The 19,903-nt window shown below is 40.2% G+C and overlaps 1 protein-coding gene across 1 annotated transcript in view; it reads left to right on the top strand.

Moving 5' to 3' along the window:
- LOC143136472 (uncharacterized) overlaps positions 1–19,125 on the top strand; it is a 47,486-nt gene extending 28,361 nt beyond the window's left edge. Inside the window, exons 10-21 of the mRNA XM_076297474.1 lie at positions 621–3,916; positions 3,998–5,216; positions 5,331–5,354; positions 5,728–5,754; positions 6,612–6,774; positions 6,890–7,167; positions 8,672–8,823; positions 9,130–9,385; positions 10,937–11,185; positions 16,937–17,076; positions 18,680–18,741; positions 18,966–19,125. Coding sequence (XP_076153589.1) covers positions 621–3,916; positions 3,998–5,216; positions 5,331–5,354; positions 5,728–5,754; positions 6,612–6,774; positions 6,890–7,167; positions 8,672–8,823; positions 9,130–9,385; positions 10,937–11,185; positions 16,937–17,076; positions 18,680–18,741; positions 18,966–19,125 — 6,026 coding nt within the window. The remainder of the gene's footprint in view (positions 1–620; positions 3,917–3,997; positions 5,217–5,330; positions 5,355–5,727; positions 5,755–6,611; positions 6,775–6,889; positions 7,168–8,671; positions 8,824–9,129; positions 9,386–10,936; positions 11,186–16,936; positions 17,077–18,679; positions 18,742–18,965) is intronic.
- The last annotated feature ends 778 nt before the right edge of the window (positions 19,126–19,903 follow it).

The raw sequence follows: 19,903 nt of genomic DNA, 5'->3' as shown, positions 1-19,903 counted from the left end.
GGACTTCCTGCTTAGAATGACGCAAAATGACGATTTTTAAATCATTCTAACCAGGAATTGCATGCATACATTTCTGTATTACATTTTGTCAAGAGGAAAAATCAATAGCAAACTGTTCCCAACAGACTATAGCGCTGTGAGCCGTTCCTGGCTGCGCCTGGCAAATCCGCCATCATAATAGCAATCCGCTATGGAACAAGCGTGCCTGTTGTTAAAGGGAATGTGAGATGACGCTCTGATTGGTTTATTGCATGTTACGCCCAAACCACACCCATGAGTAATGTAGCTACTACAGATCACCCCATTTTAGATTTGCGTCGGGCGCAACAGTTATTATCCGGCCGGTAAAATAGCATCAGTGCCCAAGATCCGCCCACAAAGCTACTTGTGCAAAGTCAATTGTGCTGGAGTGGAAGATAGAGCCCTTACTGTTATCGATCGTTAACTGAATAACAGACTCCCCATGATAGAGGTAAAAACAAAATTGTACAATAATAATTTTGTGGACACCTTCTAAGTTTCAGACTGGTGGACTGATAGAGGAGATTGTGCAGATTGTGAAATCATAGTGAAATCATAGTGAAAACAATCTTAATTGTCTTTACCGTTAACAACACCAGGTACCACAGTAAATCCTACCACAGCCACCATTAGCACAACGACAGTCACAACTACAGCACCCCCAACAACCACAGCAGAGACCACAACTACACCATCAACAATCTCTCCAAGCACTCCTACTGTGAGCACAACAGCTGGCACAACTACAACCGAAGAAACATCCACAACTACTACAACCGGTCCAACAACAACACCAGGTACCACACTAAGTCCTGCCACAGCCACCATCGGCATGACAATCACAACTTCAACATCCCCAACCACCGCAACTACACAATTTACCGTGAACACAGCGCCTACACAGACATCAACACCTAGTTCCCAAGTATTGAACACAACACAGAGCACAGCTACATCAGTAACACCTCTAACAACTACAACATCTTTGGGTAGAACCACAATAACAACACCAAGAGAGAGCTCAAGTACAATAACAAATACTATTCCTACAACAACTACAGAAAATACCACACCAACTACCACTGTAAGTCCTACTACAAGCACATCCTCAGTTACAATTACCGCACCTCCAACAACCACAACAGAGACCACAACTACACCATCAACAATCTCTCCAAGCGCTCCTACTGTGAGCACAACGGCTGGTACAACTACAACCGAAAAAACAACCACAACTACTTCAACAGGTCCAACATCTACAACACAAATAACAACAACACCAAGAGAGAGCACAAGTACACTAACAACTACAAACCCTACAGCAACTACAGAAAGTACCACAGCAGGTTCTACCACAAGCACATCCTCAGTTACAACTACCGGACCAACAACAACACCAGGTACCACACTAAGTCCTACCACAGCCACCATCAGCACAACAATAGTCACAACTACAACACCTCCAACAACAACAGAGACCACAACTACACCATCAACAACCTCTCCAAGCATTCCTACTGTGAGCACAACAGCTGGCACAACTACAACCGAAGAAACATCCACAACTACTACAATCGGTCCAACAACAACACCAGGTACCACACTAAGTCCTGCCACAGCCATCATCGGCATGACAGTCACAACTTCAACACCCCCACCAACAACAACAGAGACCACAACTACACCATTGACAATCTCTCCAAACATTCCTACTGTGAGCACAACAGCTGGCACAACTATAACCGAAGAAACATCCACAACTACCACAACCGGTCCAACAACAACACCAAGTGCCACATTAAGTTCTACCACAGACAGCATCAGCACAGCGACAGTCACAACTGCAACATCCCCAACCACCGCAACTACACAATTTACCGTGAACACAGCGCCTACACAGACATCAACACCTAGTCCCCAAGTATTGAACACAACACAGAGCACAGCTACATCAGTAACACCTCTAACAACTACAACATCTTTGGGTACAACCACAATAACAACACCAAGAGAGAGCTCAAGTACAATAACAAATACTAGTCCTACAACAAGTACAGAAAATACCACACCAACTACCACTGTAAGTCCTACTACAAGCACATCCTCAGTTACAATTACCGCACCTCCAACAACCACAACAGAGACCACAACTACACCATCAACAATCTCTCCAAGCGCTCCTACTGTGAGCACAACGGCTGGTACAACTACAACCGAAAAAACAACCACAACTACTACAACAGGTCCAACATCTACAACACAAATCACAACAACACCAAGAGAGAGCACAAGTACACTAACAACTACAAACCCTACAACAACTACAGAAAGTACCACAGCAGGTTCTACCACAAGCACATCCTCAGTTACAACTATCGGACCAACAGCAACACCAGGTACCACACTAAGTCTTGCCACAGTCACCATCAGCACAACAACAGTCAGAACTTCAACATCCCCAACAACCACAGCAGAGATGACAACTACACCATCAACAATCTCTCCAAGCATTCCTACTGTGAGCACAACAGCTGGCACAACTATAACCGAAGAAACATCCACAACTACTACAACTGGTCCAACAACAACACCAGGTGCCACATTAAGTTCTACCACAGCCACCATCAGCACAGCGACAGTCACAACTACAACATCCCCAACCACCACAACTACACAATTTACCATGAACACAGCGCCTACACAGACATCAACACCTAGTCCCCAAGTATTGAATACAACACAGAGCACAGATACATCAGTAACACCTCTAACAACTACAACATCTTTGGGTACAACCACAACAACAACACCAAGAGAGAGCACAAGTACAATAACAAATAATATTCCTACAACAACTACAGAAAGTACCACACCAGGTACCACAGCAAGCTCTACCACAAGCACATCCTCAGTTACAACTACAGCACCTCCAACAACCACAACTACTTCAACAGGTCCAACATCTACAATACAAATAACAACAACACCAAGAGAGAGCACAAGTACACTAACAACTACAAACCCTACAACAACTTCAGAAAGTACCACAGCAAGTTCTACCACAAGCACATCCTCAGTTACAACTACCGGACCAACAACAACACCAGGTACCACACTAAGTCCTACCACAGCCACCATCAGCACAAAAATAGTCACAACTACAACACCTCCAACAACAACAACAGAGACCACAACTACACCATCAACAACCTCTCCAAGCATTCCTACTGTGAGCACAACAGCTGGCACAACTACAACCGAAGAAACATCCACAACTACTACAATCGGTCCAACAACAACACCAGGTACCACACTAAGTCCTGCCACAGCTATCATCGGCATGACAGTCACAACTTCAACACCCCCATCAACAACAACAGAGACCACAACTACACCATTGACAATCTCTCCAAACATTCCTACTGTGAGCACAACAGCTGGCACAACTATAACCGAAGAAACATCCACAACTACCACAACCGGTCCAACAACAACACCAAGTGCCACATTAAGTTCTACCACAGCCAGCATCAGCACAGCGACAGTCACAACTGCAACATCCCCAACCACCGCAACTACACAATTTACCGTGAACACAGCGCCTACACAGACATCAACACCTAGTCCCCAAGTATTGAACACAACACAGAGCACAGCTACATCAGTAACACCTCTAACAACTACAACATCTTTGGGTACAACCACAATAACAACACCAAGAGAGAGCTCAAGTACAATAACAAATACTATTCCTACAACAACTACAGAAAGTACCACACCAACTACCACTGTAAGTCCTACTACAAGCACATCCTCAGTTACAATTACCGCACCTCCAACAACCACAACAGAGACCACAACTACACCATCAACAATCTCTCCAAGCGCTTCTACTGTGAGCACAACGGCTGGTACAACTACAACCGAAAAAACAACCACAACTACTACAACAGGTCCAACATCTACAACATAAATAACAACAACACCAAGAGAGAGCACAAGTACACTAACAACTACAAACCCTACAACAACTACAGAAAGTACCACAGCAGGTTCTACCACAAGCACATCCTCAGTTACAACTATCGGACCAACAGCAACACCAGGTACCACACTAAGTCTTGCCACAGTCACCATCAGCACAACAACAGTCAGAACTTCAACATCCCCAACAACCACAGCAGAGATGACAACTACACCATCAACAATCTCTCCAAGCATTCCTACTGTGAGCACAACAGCTGGCACAACTATAACCGAAGAAACATCCACAACTACTACAACTGGTCCAACAACAACACCAGGTGCCACATTAAGTTCTACCACAGCCACCATCAGCACAGCGACAGTCACAACTACAACATCCCCAACCACCGCAACTACACAATTTACCATGAACACAGCGCCTACACAGACATCAACACCTAGTCCCCAAGTATTGAATACAACACAGAGCACAGATACATCAGTAACACCTCTAACAACTACAACATCTTTGGGTACAACCACAACAACAACACCAAGAGAGAGCACAAGTACAATAACAAATAATATTCCTACAACAACTACAGAAAGTACCACACCAGGTAACACAGCAAGCTCTACCACAAGCACATCCTCAGTTACAACTACAGCACCTCCAACAACCACAACTACTTCAACTGGTCCAACATCTACAACAGAGATGACAACTACACCATCAACAACCTCTCCAAGCATTCCTACTGTGAGCACAACAGCTGGCACAACTACAACCGAAGAAACATCCACAACTACTACAACCGGTCCAACAACAACACCAGGTACCACACTAAGTCCTGCCACAGCCACCATCGGCATGACAGTCACAACTTCAATACCCCCAACAACAAAAACAGAGACCACAACTACACCATCAACAACCTCTCCAAGCATTCCTACTGTGATCACCACAGCTGACACAACTACAACACCAGGTGCCACATTAAGTTCTACCACAGCCACCATCAGCACAGCGACAGTCACAACCACAACATCCCCAACAACAACAGAGACCACAACTACACCATCACCTATCTCTCCAAGCACTCCTACTGTGATCATCACAGCTGGCACAACTACAACTGAAGAAACAACCAGTCCAACAACAACATCAGGTACCACACCAAGTCCTACCACATCTACCATTAGCACAACGACAGTCACAATTACATTGAGTGAGTGTGTTTTTTTGTTTGTGTGTTTGCATGTGTGTGTGTGTGTGTGTGTGTGTGTCTGTGTGTAGTATGGTATTGTGATATTCTTTTTTATTCTCTTATTATTTTGTACAGATACCATCTTTACCTCCATCCCAGGTGTGTGATCATCATTAATGAATAATGTTTGTGTGTGTAATTGATTGCCATTTGTTGTCTTACTGAATGATTTTCTATTTGTGTGTGTTTTTCATTGTGTGTGTGTGTGTGTGTGTGTGTGTGTGTGTGTGTGTGTGTGTGCGTGTCTGTGTGTGTGTGTGTGTGTGTGTGTGTGTGTGTGTGTGTGTGTGTGTGTGGTATTATTCTGTCTCTTATTATTTTCTACAGATGCCATCTCCACTTCCATCCCAGGTGTGTATTCATTGTTAATGTTTGTGTGCATATCTGAGTGGTTTGTGTGTGTGTGTGTGTGTATTTGTGTATGCTTGTGTTATTGTGATATTCTTTTGCATTCTCTTACCTTTTTCTACAGATCCCACCACCCCCACCACCATTGCTGGTATGCTTTAAACATTAATGCTTGTTTGTGAATCTGAGGGGATATGTGTATTTGTGTGTTTACAAAAAAAAAGAAAAAGTTTAAAGTTAAAAATTTCGGAGCACTACAAGTGCAGTACTGTGGACACATTACTGTACTGCATTGTACTTCAGAAAACTTCAGAGCATTAGCAAAGATGCTGACATATTAGAATGCTTGCAAAGAGGCTATCAGATTGGTACACTAGCAAAGAGGCTAGCATATTGGAATGCTAGCAAAGAGGTTAACATATTGGAATGCTAGCAAAGAGGTTAACATATTGGAATGCTAGCAAAGAGGTTAACATATTGGAATGCTAGCAAAGAGGCTAACATGTTGGAATGCTATCAAAGAAGTTAACATATTGGAATGCTAGCAAAGAGGCTAACATGTTGGAATGCTAACAATAGAGGTTAACATATTGGACCGCTAGCAAAGAGGCTAACATCCCAGATAGCAAGAGGCTGGCGGACCACTGTCGATCCGTTGGGTGGCAGTCCACTGGCGGGTTGCAGACAAATTGAGCTATATTTTGCCACTATTGGTCTAAAAACTTTTTTATTACTCCATATGTCATTTTATTAACTTTTCTTAATATTTAAGACAAGTTAAATTTAAATACATTGTGGTCCAATGGCGGACCACAAGTGGCACACCACCGGCGGCATACCACCAGCGGTCCACTATCTGCCAATCAGATTTTGCTATCTGGGATAGTGTTAGCAAATACTTTAATACATCTGAGCGCTACTCATGAGGCTGATGAGCACTGTTTTGCTTGTGTGTTATGTGTGTCTTTTGTAATATCTGTAACATTTCTGTGACATCTCCTTCCCTAGTGTGTGGTAGACCTCCACTCAACACCAGGATAGTTGGGGGTCAGGACGCTCCTCCAGGAAATTGGCCCTGGCAGGTCAGTCTTCAGTCATCAGGCAGCCATTTCTGTGGAGGCTCCCTCATCAACAAGGAATGGGTCTTAACAGCATCTCATTGCTTTGAGAGGTAAGAACTTAATGGCCAAAGTGTATTGTTGGAACAAATGGCCTCAGTGTCATGCTAGATGCCAGGATGTTTTCAGTTGTCATGGTTTCAGCTCTGACCAACAATCTTTTGGTAGGCATGGGTTCAGATCCCCCACCCGCCTGACTGTTGTCTTGGGTCTTGAGCACCTGGAAGGCAGCAATACCAACAGCGTAAGCCGCAGTGTGTGCCAGATCATCAGACATCCCGGTTACGACAGTTTCACCAGTGACAACGACATCGCTCTGCTTCGTCTCAGTGCCCCAGTCAACTTCACCGACTACGTCAGTCCTGTTTGTCTGGCTGCCAGTGGGAGTGAATTCAGCAATGGCACCGACAGTTGGGTCACTGGCTTTGAAAAAATAGCTTCTGGAGGTAAACTAAAAGCAATAATAGCATTGGATAGACCAGTGGTTCTCAAATGGGGGTACGTGTACCCCTGGGGGTACGTGATGGCACTCCAGGGGGTACGTGAGATTTTAAAATATACATATATTTAAAAAGTAGAATTCATGCAAAAATACTTTAAAAACAAGTATTTAATAAATATTTCAGTAAAATATAAGTTCATAAAATGAATTTTATATTTCAGTAGGCTATTCAATTTCATTATCCTAAATGCCCCCATACTAGGATGGTTTGACGCAACCTGTCACATGCCACCAGCCATCACCTGTCAATCACTGTCAAAACTCAAACGATGGAGTCGTGGTTGAAGCATAGTGGTAATTCTTGTATAGTATATATAAGTATATATACTTTTTTGATGAGGTGAAGCACACACTAATCCCGGCGCAGTGAGCTGCCTGCTACAATGGCGGCGCTCGGGGAGCAGTGAGGGGTTAGGTGCCTTGCTCAAGGGCACTTCAGCCGCGGCCCACTGGTCGGGGCTCGAACCGGCAACCCTCCAGTTACAAGTCCATAGTGCTAACCAGTGGACTTCGACGCAATCGGATCACTACGACCAATGTGTACTGTCCTCCAGCGTTGCAGCGCTGTCTTCATCAGTTTAGCTGGTTCCCGGAATGCAAGGGGAAAAAGGAACGTGCATCATTTGTCTTTGCCAGAGTGTCTCGCAGAGACAATTCCATTGTGCTCTCGCGAGAACTCTGGACAAGTGGCAAAGAAGGCCAAACCAGAGCCGGCAAAATTCCGGCTGTATCTTGAAGAATATGTTTTATTGCTCTGTTTTAAGTCTTTTTTTTCTCAACTAAAAATGCTTTGCGCTGGTTAGGGGGTACTTGGCTGAAAAAATATTTCACAGGGGGTACATCACTGAAAAAAGGTTGAGAACCACTGGGATAGAAGATGCATCGACCTTAAAGGAACCATATGTAAGATGGTGGCCAAAACTGGTACTGCAATCACTTTCAAATTACTGTATTTTACCGCTCGTGTATCCCCTCCTCCCCCTCCCCCCTGACTCGAGGTTGCCAACCCGGATGCCGAAACACTACTGACTTCGTGATTAGTAGATAGGTAGAGGGTGGCGCATCAGGCCAAAACACAACATGACATGACAAAACACAACATCAGTTGAGGGCTGCAAATTCACTTTTTAAATGACAATATCCTGGCCGGACTACTGTTGTCAGTGATATAAGTATTTGAAATAAACATGATTTCTTAATGTCTAGTGAATTATCAGGGCCATTTTATGATTAATTGAAATACAGTTCTTACATACGGTTCCTTTAATATGAATTATATTAATTGCTTTAGTTTTGCCTTTGTGTCATTCCCAGTATGCCTTCCATCACCTGGAACTCTAGCTTTGGACAGAACATAAGTGGACATTTAGAAAAATATGTCCTGTTTGCAGTGTAATTAGCAATAATGATTGCTTAACTTTTATAATTAATATTCATGTCACCCCTAGTTTCCCGTCCATGTCCTGGGACTCTACAGGAAGTGCTGGTTCCTGTGCTGGGGAACAGGCAGTGTGACTGTTGGTATGGAGTTCGAGGTATCGACATCACAGACAACATGATCTGTGCTGGTCTAGCCGCTGGGGGAAAAGACTCCTGTGAGGTAAAACAGCATTTTCACTATCACCATCATGCTTGATAGCATTAAAAAACAGTATGGAGGATTTAGATGGTTCTGTATGAAAAATTAAATACAATATTCCTAATTACTGTAATTTCCCAACTATTAGCCGCGGCTTATACATTGATTTTGCAAAGTTTCTTCAGCTATGAGGTTAATACAGGTGGGCAGTTAATATGATATTCATGTTTTGTTTTTTTAACTTGCATAAAACACTATCCTGCGGCTTTTTCACCATGAAAAAATTATAAATGACTGTATCTGAAACTGGCAATAAATCAATTCCAGAGATACTCTGGAGGACCAATGGTGATCAAACAGGACTCTGTGTGGGTCCAGTCCGGTGTCAGCAGCTTTCGAATCGGTTGTGCTGATCCCAGTTTTCCTGGAGTCTACACCAGGGTGTCCCGTTACGAGGGCTGGATCAACTCCAAGATCATCACTGACCAACCAGGCTTCGTCCAATTCATCTCCAGTGGGGTCGATGCTGACAGCTTCTCCTGTTCTGGGGATCCAACTCCAACCACCAATGGCACTCAACAGAGTGAGTCTCTACATCCTAATAATTACATCCAGACACATTTTTATAATGGTTTGCAGTATTCCCTTCAGCAATCTCACACCTGAGAACCACGTACCCAAACTGCTAATCAGTGTTTCCTCTAGGATTTTTTTAAGCAGTGGGGGCAGGCCTGTCCGAAGCACACAATGAGGCATTATTTTCAGTTAGGGCTGCAGCTATCGATTCTTTTTGTAATCAATTAATCTAGCACTTTATCGATCGATTAATCGGATAATTTTTTTTTTTTTGCATTTTTAAACAACCAAAACATATAATGCATAACGAAAATGACATGGCTGTAAAATTATCAAGCAATTGGCACAGAGGTATTTATTCTAACTCCAAGATTAGGCTACAAAACTAAGCCCATTTATTGCAATTTACCCATTTTGTGTTTTTAAGTGCCAGTGCCATCAATTAAATAATGTTCAAAATGCTCTCTGTAAAATTGCAGCCTCTTGTGCATGACTTAACTGGGCGAACAAAGCTGTGCTGGGAGGGAGAAGAGAGAAAGCAATGCATGTGTGTGAGGGGTTCTTTTTTAGGCATACTGTCTTGCAATTGAACGTGAATAAGTTTACTCACTTAAAAACATCAAAGCTAAACAAGCTATCACGACATACAAATACAGTATGTGATTAAAATCAGCCAACATCAATGTAGGCTATAGGCTACGTAGATAGATGATAGATAGGCTAGATAGATTGATAAATAGCCTAGCCTACTTTATTGACGCTTGGTGAAACAGCATGGAGTGGATATTTAGGTTCAGATGCTTGTTCTTTTCCTTTTTGAGTATGTAATGATGCCAAAACTTTATTTGAAAACTTTAGACATTCTCTGCCATTTATGGATATCTTGACTCCGCCATCGCGCCAGCTAAATTCAGAATGTATCACGATTCACGCGCTAGTGGTGTGCTTCCTGAACAACGGTCCGTGTGGAACAATCAATAGTGCGCGTTATAGGAATTTAACGAGGCTTCGAGGCAGGGTTTTTGCCTCGAGTAATTTTTGTAATCGAGTTATTCGAGTAACTCGATGAATCGTTTCAGCCCTATTTTCAGTTGTGATTGAGCTGTATATTTGGAGAATCTACAACAGGTCTGCACAATGAATTTTGAAAGGCAACTGCGACTATTGTGCGTCTGCCCCATTTCTGATACCGTGGGGGAAGAGAATTAAACCGTGGGGGGCCGCCACTACCAAATCAACATAGAGGAAACACTGTGCTAATGCTCCACCTCATTTCTGACTCTTCCCATCTGAACAACAACTCCCTGTGCAACTAATGATATTTTAAATAGCATACCATATGCTTTAATTACATTTTTTTAAGCCTTGTAAATAACTATAGCAATTAAATAGCACTTGCCACCTCCACTGCCACCTCTAAGCACACCAACATCTCCTGCAACAATTTCATCCATGAGTGCCTCATACCCACACACAACCTCAGCAGCTGCATCAGCTTTATCCCCAACCCTACAGTACCACCTGCCACCTCAGCTTCATCTACCACCATCTACATCAGGGTCATACACAACCCTAGTGTCCACGTCCACCACATCAGGTCCAACCTCAACCCTACCCACACCTACATCTACCACATCAGGTCCAACCTCAACCCTACCCACACATACATCTGCAACATCAGGTCCAACCTCAGCCCTATTCACACATACATCTGCAACATCAGGTCCATCATCAACACTACCCACACCTACATCTGCAACATCAGGTCCAACCTCAACCCTACCCACACCTACATCTGCAACATCAGGTCCAACCTCAGCCCTATTCACACATCTGCAACATCAGGTCCAACCTCAACCCTACCCACACATACATCTGCAACATCAGGTCCATCATCAACGCTACCCACACATACATCTACCACATCAGGTCCAACCTCAACGCTACCCACACATACATCTGCAACATCAGGTCCAACCTCAGCCCTATTCACACATACATCTGCAACATCAGGTCCATCATCAACGCTACCCACACATACATCTACCACATCAGGTCCAACCTCAACGCTACCCACACATACATCTGCAACATCAGGTCCAACCTCAGCCCTATTCACACATCTGCAACATCAGGTCCAACCTCAACCCTACCCACACATACATCTGCAACATCAGGTCCATCATCAACGCTACCCACACATACATCTACCACATCAGGTCCAACCTCAACGCTACCCACACATACATCTGCAACATCAGGTCCAACCTCAGCCCTATTCACACATACATCTGCAACATCAGGTCCATCATCAACGCTACCCACACATACATCTACCACATCAGGTCCAACCTCAACGCTACCCACACATACATCTGCAACATCAGGTCCAACCTCAGCCCTATTCACACATCTGCAACATCAGGTCCAACCTCAACCCTACCCACACATACATCTGCAACATCAGGTCCATCATCAACGCTACCCACACATACATCTACCACATCAGGTCCAACCTCAACGCTACCCACACATACATCTGCAACATCAGGTCCAACCTCAGCCCTATTCACACATACATCTGCAACATCAGGTCCATCCTCAACCCTACCCACACATACATCTACCACATCAGGTCCATCCTCAGCCCTATTCACACATACATCTTAGGGCTCGGTGATATATCGATATAAAAGATATATCGATATATTTTAAAATGCGATATGGAATTAGACCATATCACATATATCGATATAGTTCAAATTTGCGCCGTGATCCTTGCTCCACGCAAGCCGCTGACCGGAGCTCTCTGCACTGCTCCCCTCTCTGCACTGCTGTGAAACCGCACGCTACTTTTCTCATATAATTATATTTATTTCAGAAAAAGATTGGCCTATTTTATTTTATAGGCTTTTTTTATTTAAGTTTTTTTTATTATTATTTAAATGTGCACCTTACGAAGCTTTGATTTCAAAAAAGGTACTCCAGTTTTATGTTTACATTTTATTGTTATTTGAGTAGTGAGTTTTCAATAAAACTACTCATATTTGACTGAACATTTCATTTTACAGCTCTAACTTTGCGGAAAAAAATATCGGGATATATATATATATTGATATTCAACCTAAATATATCGGGATATGACTTTTGGTCCATATCACTCAGCCCTAATACATCTGCAACATCAGGTCCATCCTCAACTCTATTCACACATACATCTGCAACATCACGTCCATCCTCAGCCCTACCCACACAACCCTACCACACATTACCGTCATGTCTGCCAATCTCTGAAAGCAAGTGCACAATGTGCAGTTGCACCACCACTGCAAAAAATAAATAAATCTAACTTGGTGTTATTAATCCACTTTGGAGTGGCAATTTAAGAATGCACTCTAAGTAAAATGAGTGCATAATTCAGTAAAAACAGTGTATATTATCTTGATATACAAAAACAATCTTGCAATGACATTTCCTGGGGTGTGTCATTGCAAGATTTTCTATGTATTGAGAAAACATACACTCGTTTTACTAAATCATGCGCTTGCTTTACTAAATTGTGCACTTGTTATACTACATTGTGCACACAATGTGTGTATTGTGCTCTTGTTCTCATTTTGCTAAATTGTGCTCTCATTTTACTAAAAAGTGCACTCATTTTAGTAAATAGTACGCTTATTTTACTAAATTGTGCACTCGTTTTACAATGTGATGTAGTGAAATGAGAGTGGAATTTAGCAAATTAGCTAAATGTAATAAAATAAATGCACTGTTTAGTAAAACAAGCACAGGGTTTACTAAATTGAGCAAAAATTTAGGAAAATGAGAGCACAATTTAGTAAAACGAGCGCACAATTTAGTAAAGTGAGCAAACAAATATGTTGCAAGCATACCTCCGGTGTTCCGTATTCGAACATGTAATTAAACAGTTCAGTTCACAAGACTGTGTGACAACAACAAAATGCAAAAAACAATGCAAACAGTGTGTGTATCAAAAACTGCTAAACATTTAGCACTAGCACCACAGGTCTATTGTGTGGACACAATCCGGCACATTACTTTTTTGACCTGCAAAAAAAAAAAAAAGACTATGATGTTATATTTTAAAACTCTTTGGACCTTACAAAAAAACATCGTTTGAACTGTTCAAGTTCATGTTCCATGTGATGTCAATGTGAATTATAAGACAAAAAATAGGTATGATGTTGTCATATGATGTTGGTATTTTAACAACTGTTTGGACCCGATGTCCATTGAAATGGACAAAAAAAATAACAATTAAAAGGTTTTAATAAAAAAAAAATGGTAAGACTTTATAATAACTACACACAATTCATAATTTATTAAGCCTTTGTTACTTATTAGTTAATGGTTTGTTCATCATTAGTAATTTCTTGTTCATACATAATTTATCATCAGTAAAGCATATGTTCACACAATTATAAATGGTTTGTTCATAGTAAATAAGCCTATCCAAAAAATATGTTTGTAAGTACATGATTTATACTTAATAAGTAATGAAACAACCACTTATAATGAAATCATTTTCTTATTATAAACCAGTTGCAAACTATTACAAAATGCTTTGTTCATCATTTGTAAAGCATTGTTCCTATGTTAATTCTCATAAATAAAGTATTTGTACACAAAGTTATAAATGGTTTGTTCATAGTAAATAAGCCTATATCTAAAATATGTTGATGAATTATTGTTAATACTTATTATACAACAATTGGGTTCTATGGAACTATTTATTTGTTTCTGATTGGCCGAGAGACGTTCCATGAGTTGGAATATCCCTGGACATTTCAACTCAGACTCAGCACAGCTAATAATAAATCACTGCGCGATACAATGCGAAGATTTAACACCAAGCTCTCCACTATTTCAAGCAATGGGTTACTGCTTAGCAAACCATAACGAAACAGTGCTTCACCACATCTGTGGATTAAGCCACACAGTCAACTCAATGTAAGTAAGATAAACGAGGATGCTAATTGTTCTCAGCATTGCCAGCATTGTGTATAATATGATTGTCACTTGGAGGAGACTTGTAGATAACTAACGTTAGCATAATTAGCTAACCGCTGCTAACGTGCTAGCATCGTCACATCAGGCTGTGCACAGTAGTGTAACATTTACTCACTATACATTAATAAAGTTGAGTGGTTCTGCAATGTAGACTATGTTTCCGTTTTTTTGCAGTACCATGTCCCTTACATGACATGGCCCAGTGTCCTTGTAACATGCATGCAGCAAACCTAGATATGAATGTGATTTCAACATTTCTTTCAAGACATGTAAACCACAAAGACCCGTAACGAGAGGGGTCTGGAATGTTGGTTACCTAGCAACCAAGACGCTGTCTATTGAAAAGGGAACTATTTTTTGATGCGTAAGAACGATGTCGAAATTAACATTTTTAAACAATAATGGGGTGTTTTCAGATTATTTAGTTTGTGGTATAATTGTTGTATAAAAGCAATATAGCACTCGTGATCGTGGGATTGGTCATGGATATTCCCACGGCTGTTGTTGCCTGCGCCACTCGGCCTCCGGCCTCGTGGCTACGGCCGAACAACACCCGTGGGAATATCCATGACCAACCCCACTCTCACTCGTGCTATATTGCTTAAATAAATTATGCGATATACACATGCACTAATGATTAGTTACAGTAGGGTGAGGATACATATTTTATAAACCACTTTCTAATACTATAATTCATGATTAACTCAGGGGTTACAAGTGGTTAGTTAATGATATTTTGTGAGCTTATCTAAAGTGAGGACTTTCTATGCCTTCTATGCCATTTTCAAATGAGTTGTAAAGATTACATTCACATTCATTCATTTAGCAGACAAGCGACGTACACATGTCAATTAAATTGAAGGCCATTGACATAACAGTGAAAGCTGGGAATTGAACCCCCAACTTTTCAGGCTACTGCATGCTAGTCCAGCTCCTTATCCACTACACTACTTTGGCCCAGATAGAAACCTCTACAACTATGCAAGAGTTTCTGTTTTCTTCTACTACACACTGTTATTAAACATTTGTAAACTATTATTAAATGCTGTATTATTAATTTGTAAAGCATTGTTCCTACATTAATTCTCATCTGTAAATCATGTTTACACATAGTTAAAAATGGTTTGTTCATAGTAAACACGCATAATCTATATTATATTTTTGAATTGACTGTTGTAATACCACTGGGAAGTGGTAGTGTAGTGGGAGCTGGGTTAACATGCAGTAACCCATAAAGTTGGGGGTTTAAACCCCGGCATCCACCAATGTGGCCTTGCTTTCATTTCATTGACATGTGTAAGTCGCTTTGGGTGAAAGTGTCAGCTAAATGAATAAATGCAAGTGTAAACTTTATAACTCATTTGTAAATGTGTTGCAAGGCATAACATGTCCTCACTTTAGATGAGCTCACAAAATATCATTAACTAACCACTTGTAACTCCTGAGTTAGTTATTAATTATAGTATTAGGAAGTGGTTTATAAAATATGTATCCTCATCCTAACTAATCATTAGTGGAAATATAGCTTAATCAAAAACATATTATTGCATCATTTATTAAGTATTAACAATAATGTATAAACATATTTAAAATATAGGCTTATTTACTATGAACAAACTATTTGTAACTGTGTGAACAAATGCTTTACTGATGATTAATGAGAAATTCCTAATGATGAACAAACCATTAACTAATAAGTAACAAAGGCTTAATAAATGATGAATTGTGTGTAGTAAAGTGTTACCTTTTTTGTTGATTCTCATTTATGGTTGCATTAAGGATGGGGAAAAAATCATTATTATATTTTTCACCACCTTGGAACATAATTGGGGTCTGAAGGGGTTAAGATCAAAAAATCTATTTGATATTGTTTTTAGTGTGAAGAGATTTACCGGTACTTAGCGCTCTCTTAAAATGTCATATTGACTTAATTTAATAAGACTTTGTCTTATTTCAAGGAGTCTTATCAAGACATATTTACACAACACTCTGGCAGACAAATTTGCTTGTTTTCAGGATGAGATGTCTTAAAGTCAAACTCTTCATAAATGAAGTCAAATGATTTTATGAGAATCCACTAAGTAAGTCTCTTTATATTGAAAACAATGGCAAATAGATTTTTTGATCTTGATATAAGATGAGTAAGACTTGGTTAGATTTTATTAGATAAGCTGATTTTGCAGTGCATAAACTACGTTTAGAAGGAAACTAGTATTGAGTTCATATTATTGTAGCGCTGGGTTGTATGTGATAACATGTTACTTTTTATTTAAATTGGAGTATCTTATTGTGTGGTTATAATTAAGTATTAACTGAGACATTATTAGTCCTTTTCTCCACCTTTGCTGTTACATAGTGTCTTTCCCAAAATAGCTTCATCCTCACAGGTCTTTTTATCTATATCTGCCACCTCATTGGCTGTTTTCTCCCATAGCTGCCGCCTCATTGGCTGTTTTCTCCCATAGCTGCAACCTCATTGGCTGTTTTCTCCCATAGCTGCAACCTCATTGGCTGTTTTCTCCCATAGCTGCAACCTCATTGGCTGTTTCCACAGCAGTCCCCAGCACAGTCTCCATGATGCTCACTCTGCAGCAGGAGTTTAGCAGTGACCTGGCCAACTCAGCATCAACGGCCTTTCAGGAGCTCGCACAGCAGATCAAGTCACAGGTACATTTGCACTGATATTTAAACTAATTTACATGTTAGCAGACAATTACTGTACACCAAGTCCTTGCTGTCCATTATATTCATTCTACAACATCGCCACCTAAACGTTTCAGTTAGGAAGAGATAGCAATTAGCGTATTTGCAGTTTTTTTTCAGTATCAATGGGGCAGTTTGTAGCATTTGTAAAGTTTTGCCATGTGTTTTAGAAGGTTTATCTCACTGGTTTCAGATTCAATATGAACTCCAATTAGCAGACAATTACACCCAAGTCCTTGCTGTCCATTATATTTATTGCACAACATCGCCACCTAAATGTTCCATTTAGGAAAAGATAGCAATTAGCGTATTTTCAGTCTTTTTTCAGTATCAATGGGGCAGTTTGTAGCATTTGTAAAGTTTTGGCATGTGTTTTAGAAGGTTTATCCCACTGGTCTCAGATTTAATATGTACTCTAACATTCAATATTGCTACTTTACATTAAGATAATGTATGATAAGACTTAATCTAACCCCAGATCGAGGACATTTAATTACAAATTATTAGATTATTAGCTTTGAACTACTGAACTCAAAAGGTCCTACCAGCATTTGACACACATTAATAATGCATACTACATGGGTTTAAAATGTTGTTCAATGACTGGCAAGTGTTTTTTATATACAGATAATCAGTAACACTACTTGACAGTATCGACATAAGAGTGACATGACACTGTCATGACACATGAAACCTAACCCTATCCTAAAACCCTACTCCAAACCCTAACCCTAAACCTAACTTGTTATGACAAAAACTGAATGACACTTAATAACAGAAGCGTTATGTAATAAACGTTTATGACTTGTTTATGACACATTCAGTGTCATGCCACTCCTACTGTCAAGTAAAGTGTAACTCATACTGTCAAGTAAAGTGTAACTAGATAATCTATCAGTTTAAATAAAAGAATATCTGCTGTGTTTCTTTACACATAATCTACCAGTTTAACTTTAAAAAGTAGTGTCGACATAACTTTGAGGAGGGATATCTCTATGAGTATAATAGTGCAAAAATGACTGCAGTAAAAAAATCAATGATATTTATTTCAGAATATTTTTGCTCATGTTTGTATATATAGTTGGTTGAAATGAAATGACAAAACTTTAATCATATTGCTTAGGTTGTGCTGAAGATAGTCAGTATTGCACTTTGCTGAGACCTCTATGAAGTCATTAAAACATGCAAAAAATGGCTGGAGTTCTAAGGGTTAAACAAAAGAATAACGGCTGTGTTTCTCTATATTCAAATAATCTACCAGTTTAAACAAACAAATATCTGCTGTGTTTCTTTAATAATCTACCAGTTTTTAAAAAAGAATATCTGCTGTGTTTCTTTAATAATCTACCAGTTTAAACAAAACAATAACTGATGTATTTTTTTAATAATCTACCAGTTTAAACAAAAGAATAACTACTGTATTTTTTTAAATAATCTACCAGTTTAAACAAAATAACAACTGCTGTGTTTTTTATTATCTACCAGTTTAAACAAAGAATAACTGATGTGTTTTTTTAAATAATCTACCAGTTTAAACAAAAATAATAACTGCTGTGTTTCTTTTCAGATGGAACCTGTATTACGAGAAGCTTACTCCAATTTAATTCGTTTGATTGTTAACCGTTTCAGGTAACTCATATATTTATGCTTCTTGTGATTAACAAAGTTATTCCACAAGATTCCACTCACCATAAGAAATAATCTATTCTGGCTCAGTCTTACATTTGTGTAGATACTGTATGTAAATGAGTGGGCAGTTGGTAGATTTGTTGGATTTATGTGTGTCAAGGACTGACTGTCAATGACTCTGCCCTCACCTGTATGTTGTGTTGTTGCTGTGTTCTGTTCTGTAGTGCTGGGTCGGTAATCGCTGACACAGACCTGCTCTTCAGTTCCTCCTCTTCTTCACCAAACGCAGACAACATTAGCAGAACCGTCCAAACCGCTATAGATAGTGGCTCTATATCACTCAATATCACTTCAATCAAGGTGACCTCAGGTAAGAAAGTGTGACATGTTTCATTAATTATGTAGCGTTTAGGGCCAAATGCATGATGGATTAAGGTTATCTTGGCCTTGATTTTATCCTAATATAGACTTAATGTAGTCTTAACTTGACCCTGATTGATTACAAACTGCTTCTCCACTGTGCTAAGCCATATAACACAGTAGCTTCTGAGGTTGTTACCATGCGGAAAGTTGCTACTTGATCAATAAAAGCGTTAAGCTACTGAAAAATTACTTCATTCAGGAAATAGTGACATTACCGATAAGCTACTGAGACTTGTAGTTGGTTACTAGCGTCGCTAGGCTATCATACGGCAGAGGGACAGTGATCAGAAAGAGAATGTATAGCGCGGCAAATGTAGGCTATCATACGGCAGAGGGACAGTGATCAGAAAGAGAATGTATAGCGCGGCAAATGTAGCTTCATAACGGGGTCACAGAGTCTGGTCTAACATCATGCTGCTGATGATGATGACAATTGCTGTGGCCACTCTATCAGTCTCTATCAGTCAAATGGCACAGCATATGTTACTTTAGCATCGTTTTTTATTGCTAAAACTGCTCCTTAAAGAAGCCCTAAGTCTGGTTATTCCTTCGCTGTTTCTGGTTTTTGGGCCATCAAGAAACCAAGCTAAACACATACAGTAAACACAATAAAACAGTCAAGCAAACACATTGTTCAAGAGACTATCAAACCACATTACAAAGACGAAATTCACCCAAGGGTAGGCTACTTACAATTTCAACAGCAACAAAGCCAAGTTGGTGTCCATTTTGCAGTCTT

Source organism: Alosa pseudoharengus, unplaced genomic scaffold (genome assembly GCF_046254945.1).
Source record: "Alosa pseudoharengus isolate Yale_2024_CS ecotype anadromous, Long Island Sound unplaced genomic scaffold, YU_APseudo_1.1 YU_APseudo_1.1_scf_1, whole genome shotgun sequence".
In the NCBI taxonomy this organism is placed as follows: domain Eukaryota; kingdom Metazoa; phylum Chordata; class Actinopteri; order Clupeiformes; family Clupeidae; genus Alosa; species Alosa pseudoharengus.
Note: the sequence above shows the minus strand (reverse complement) of the source record. Positions and strands in the feature narration are given on the sequence as shown.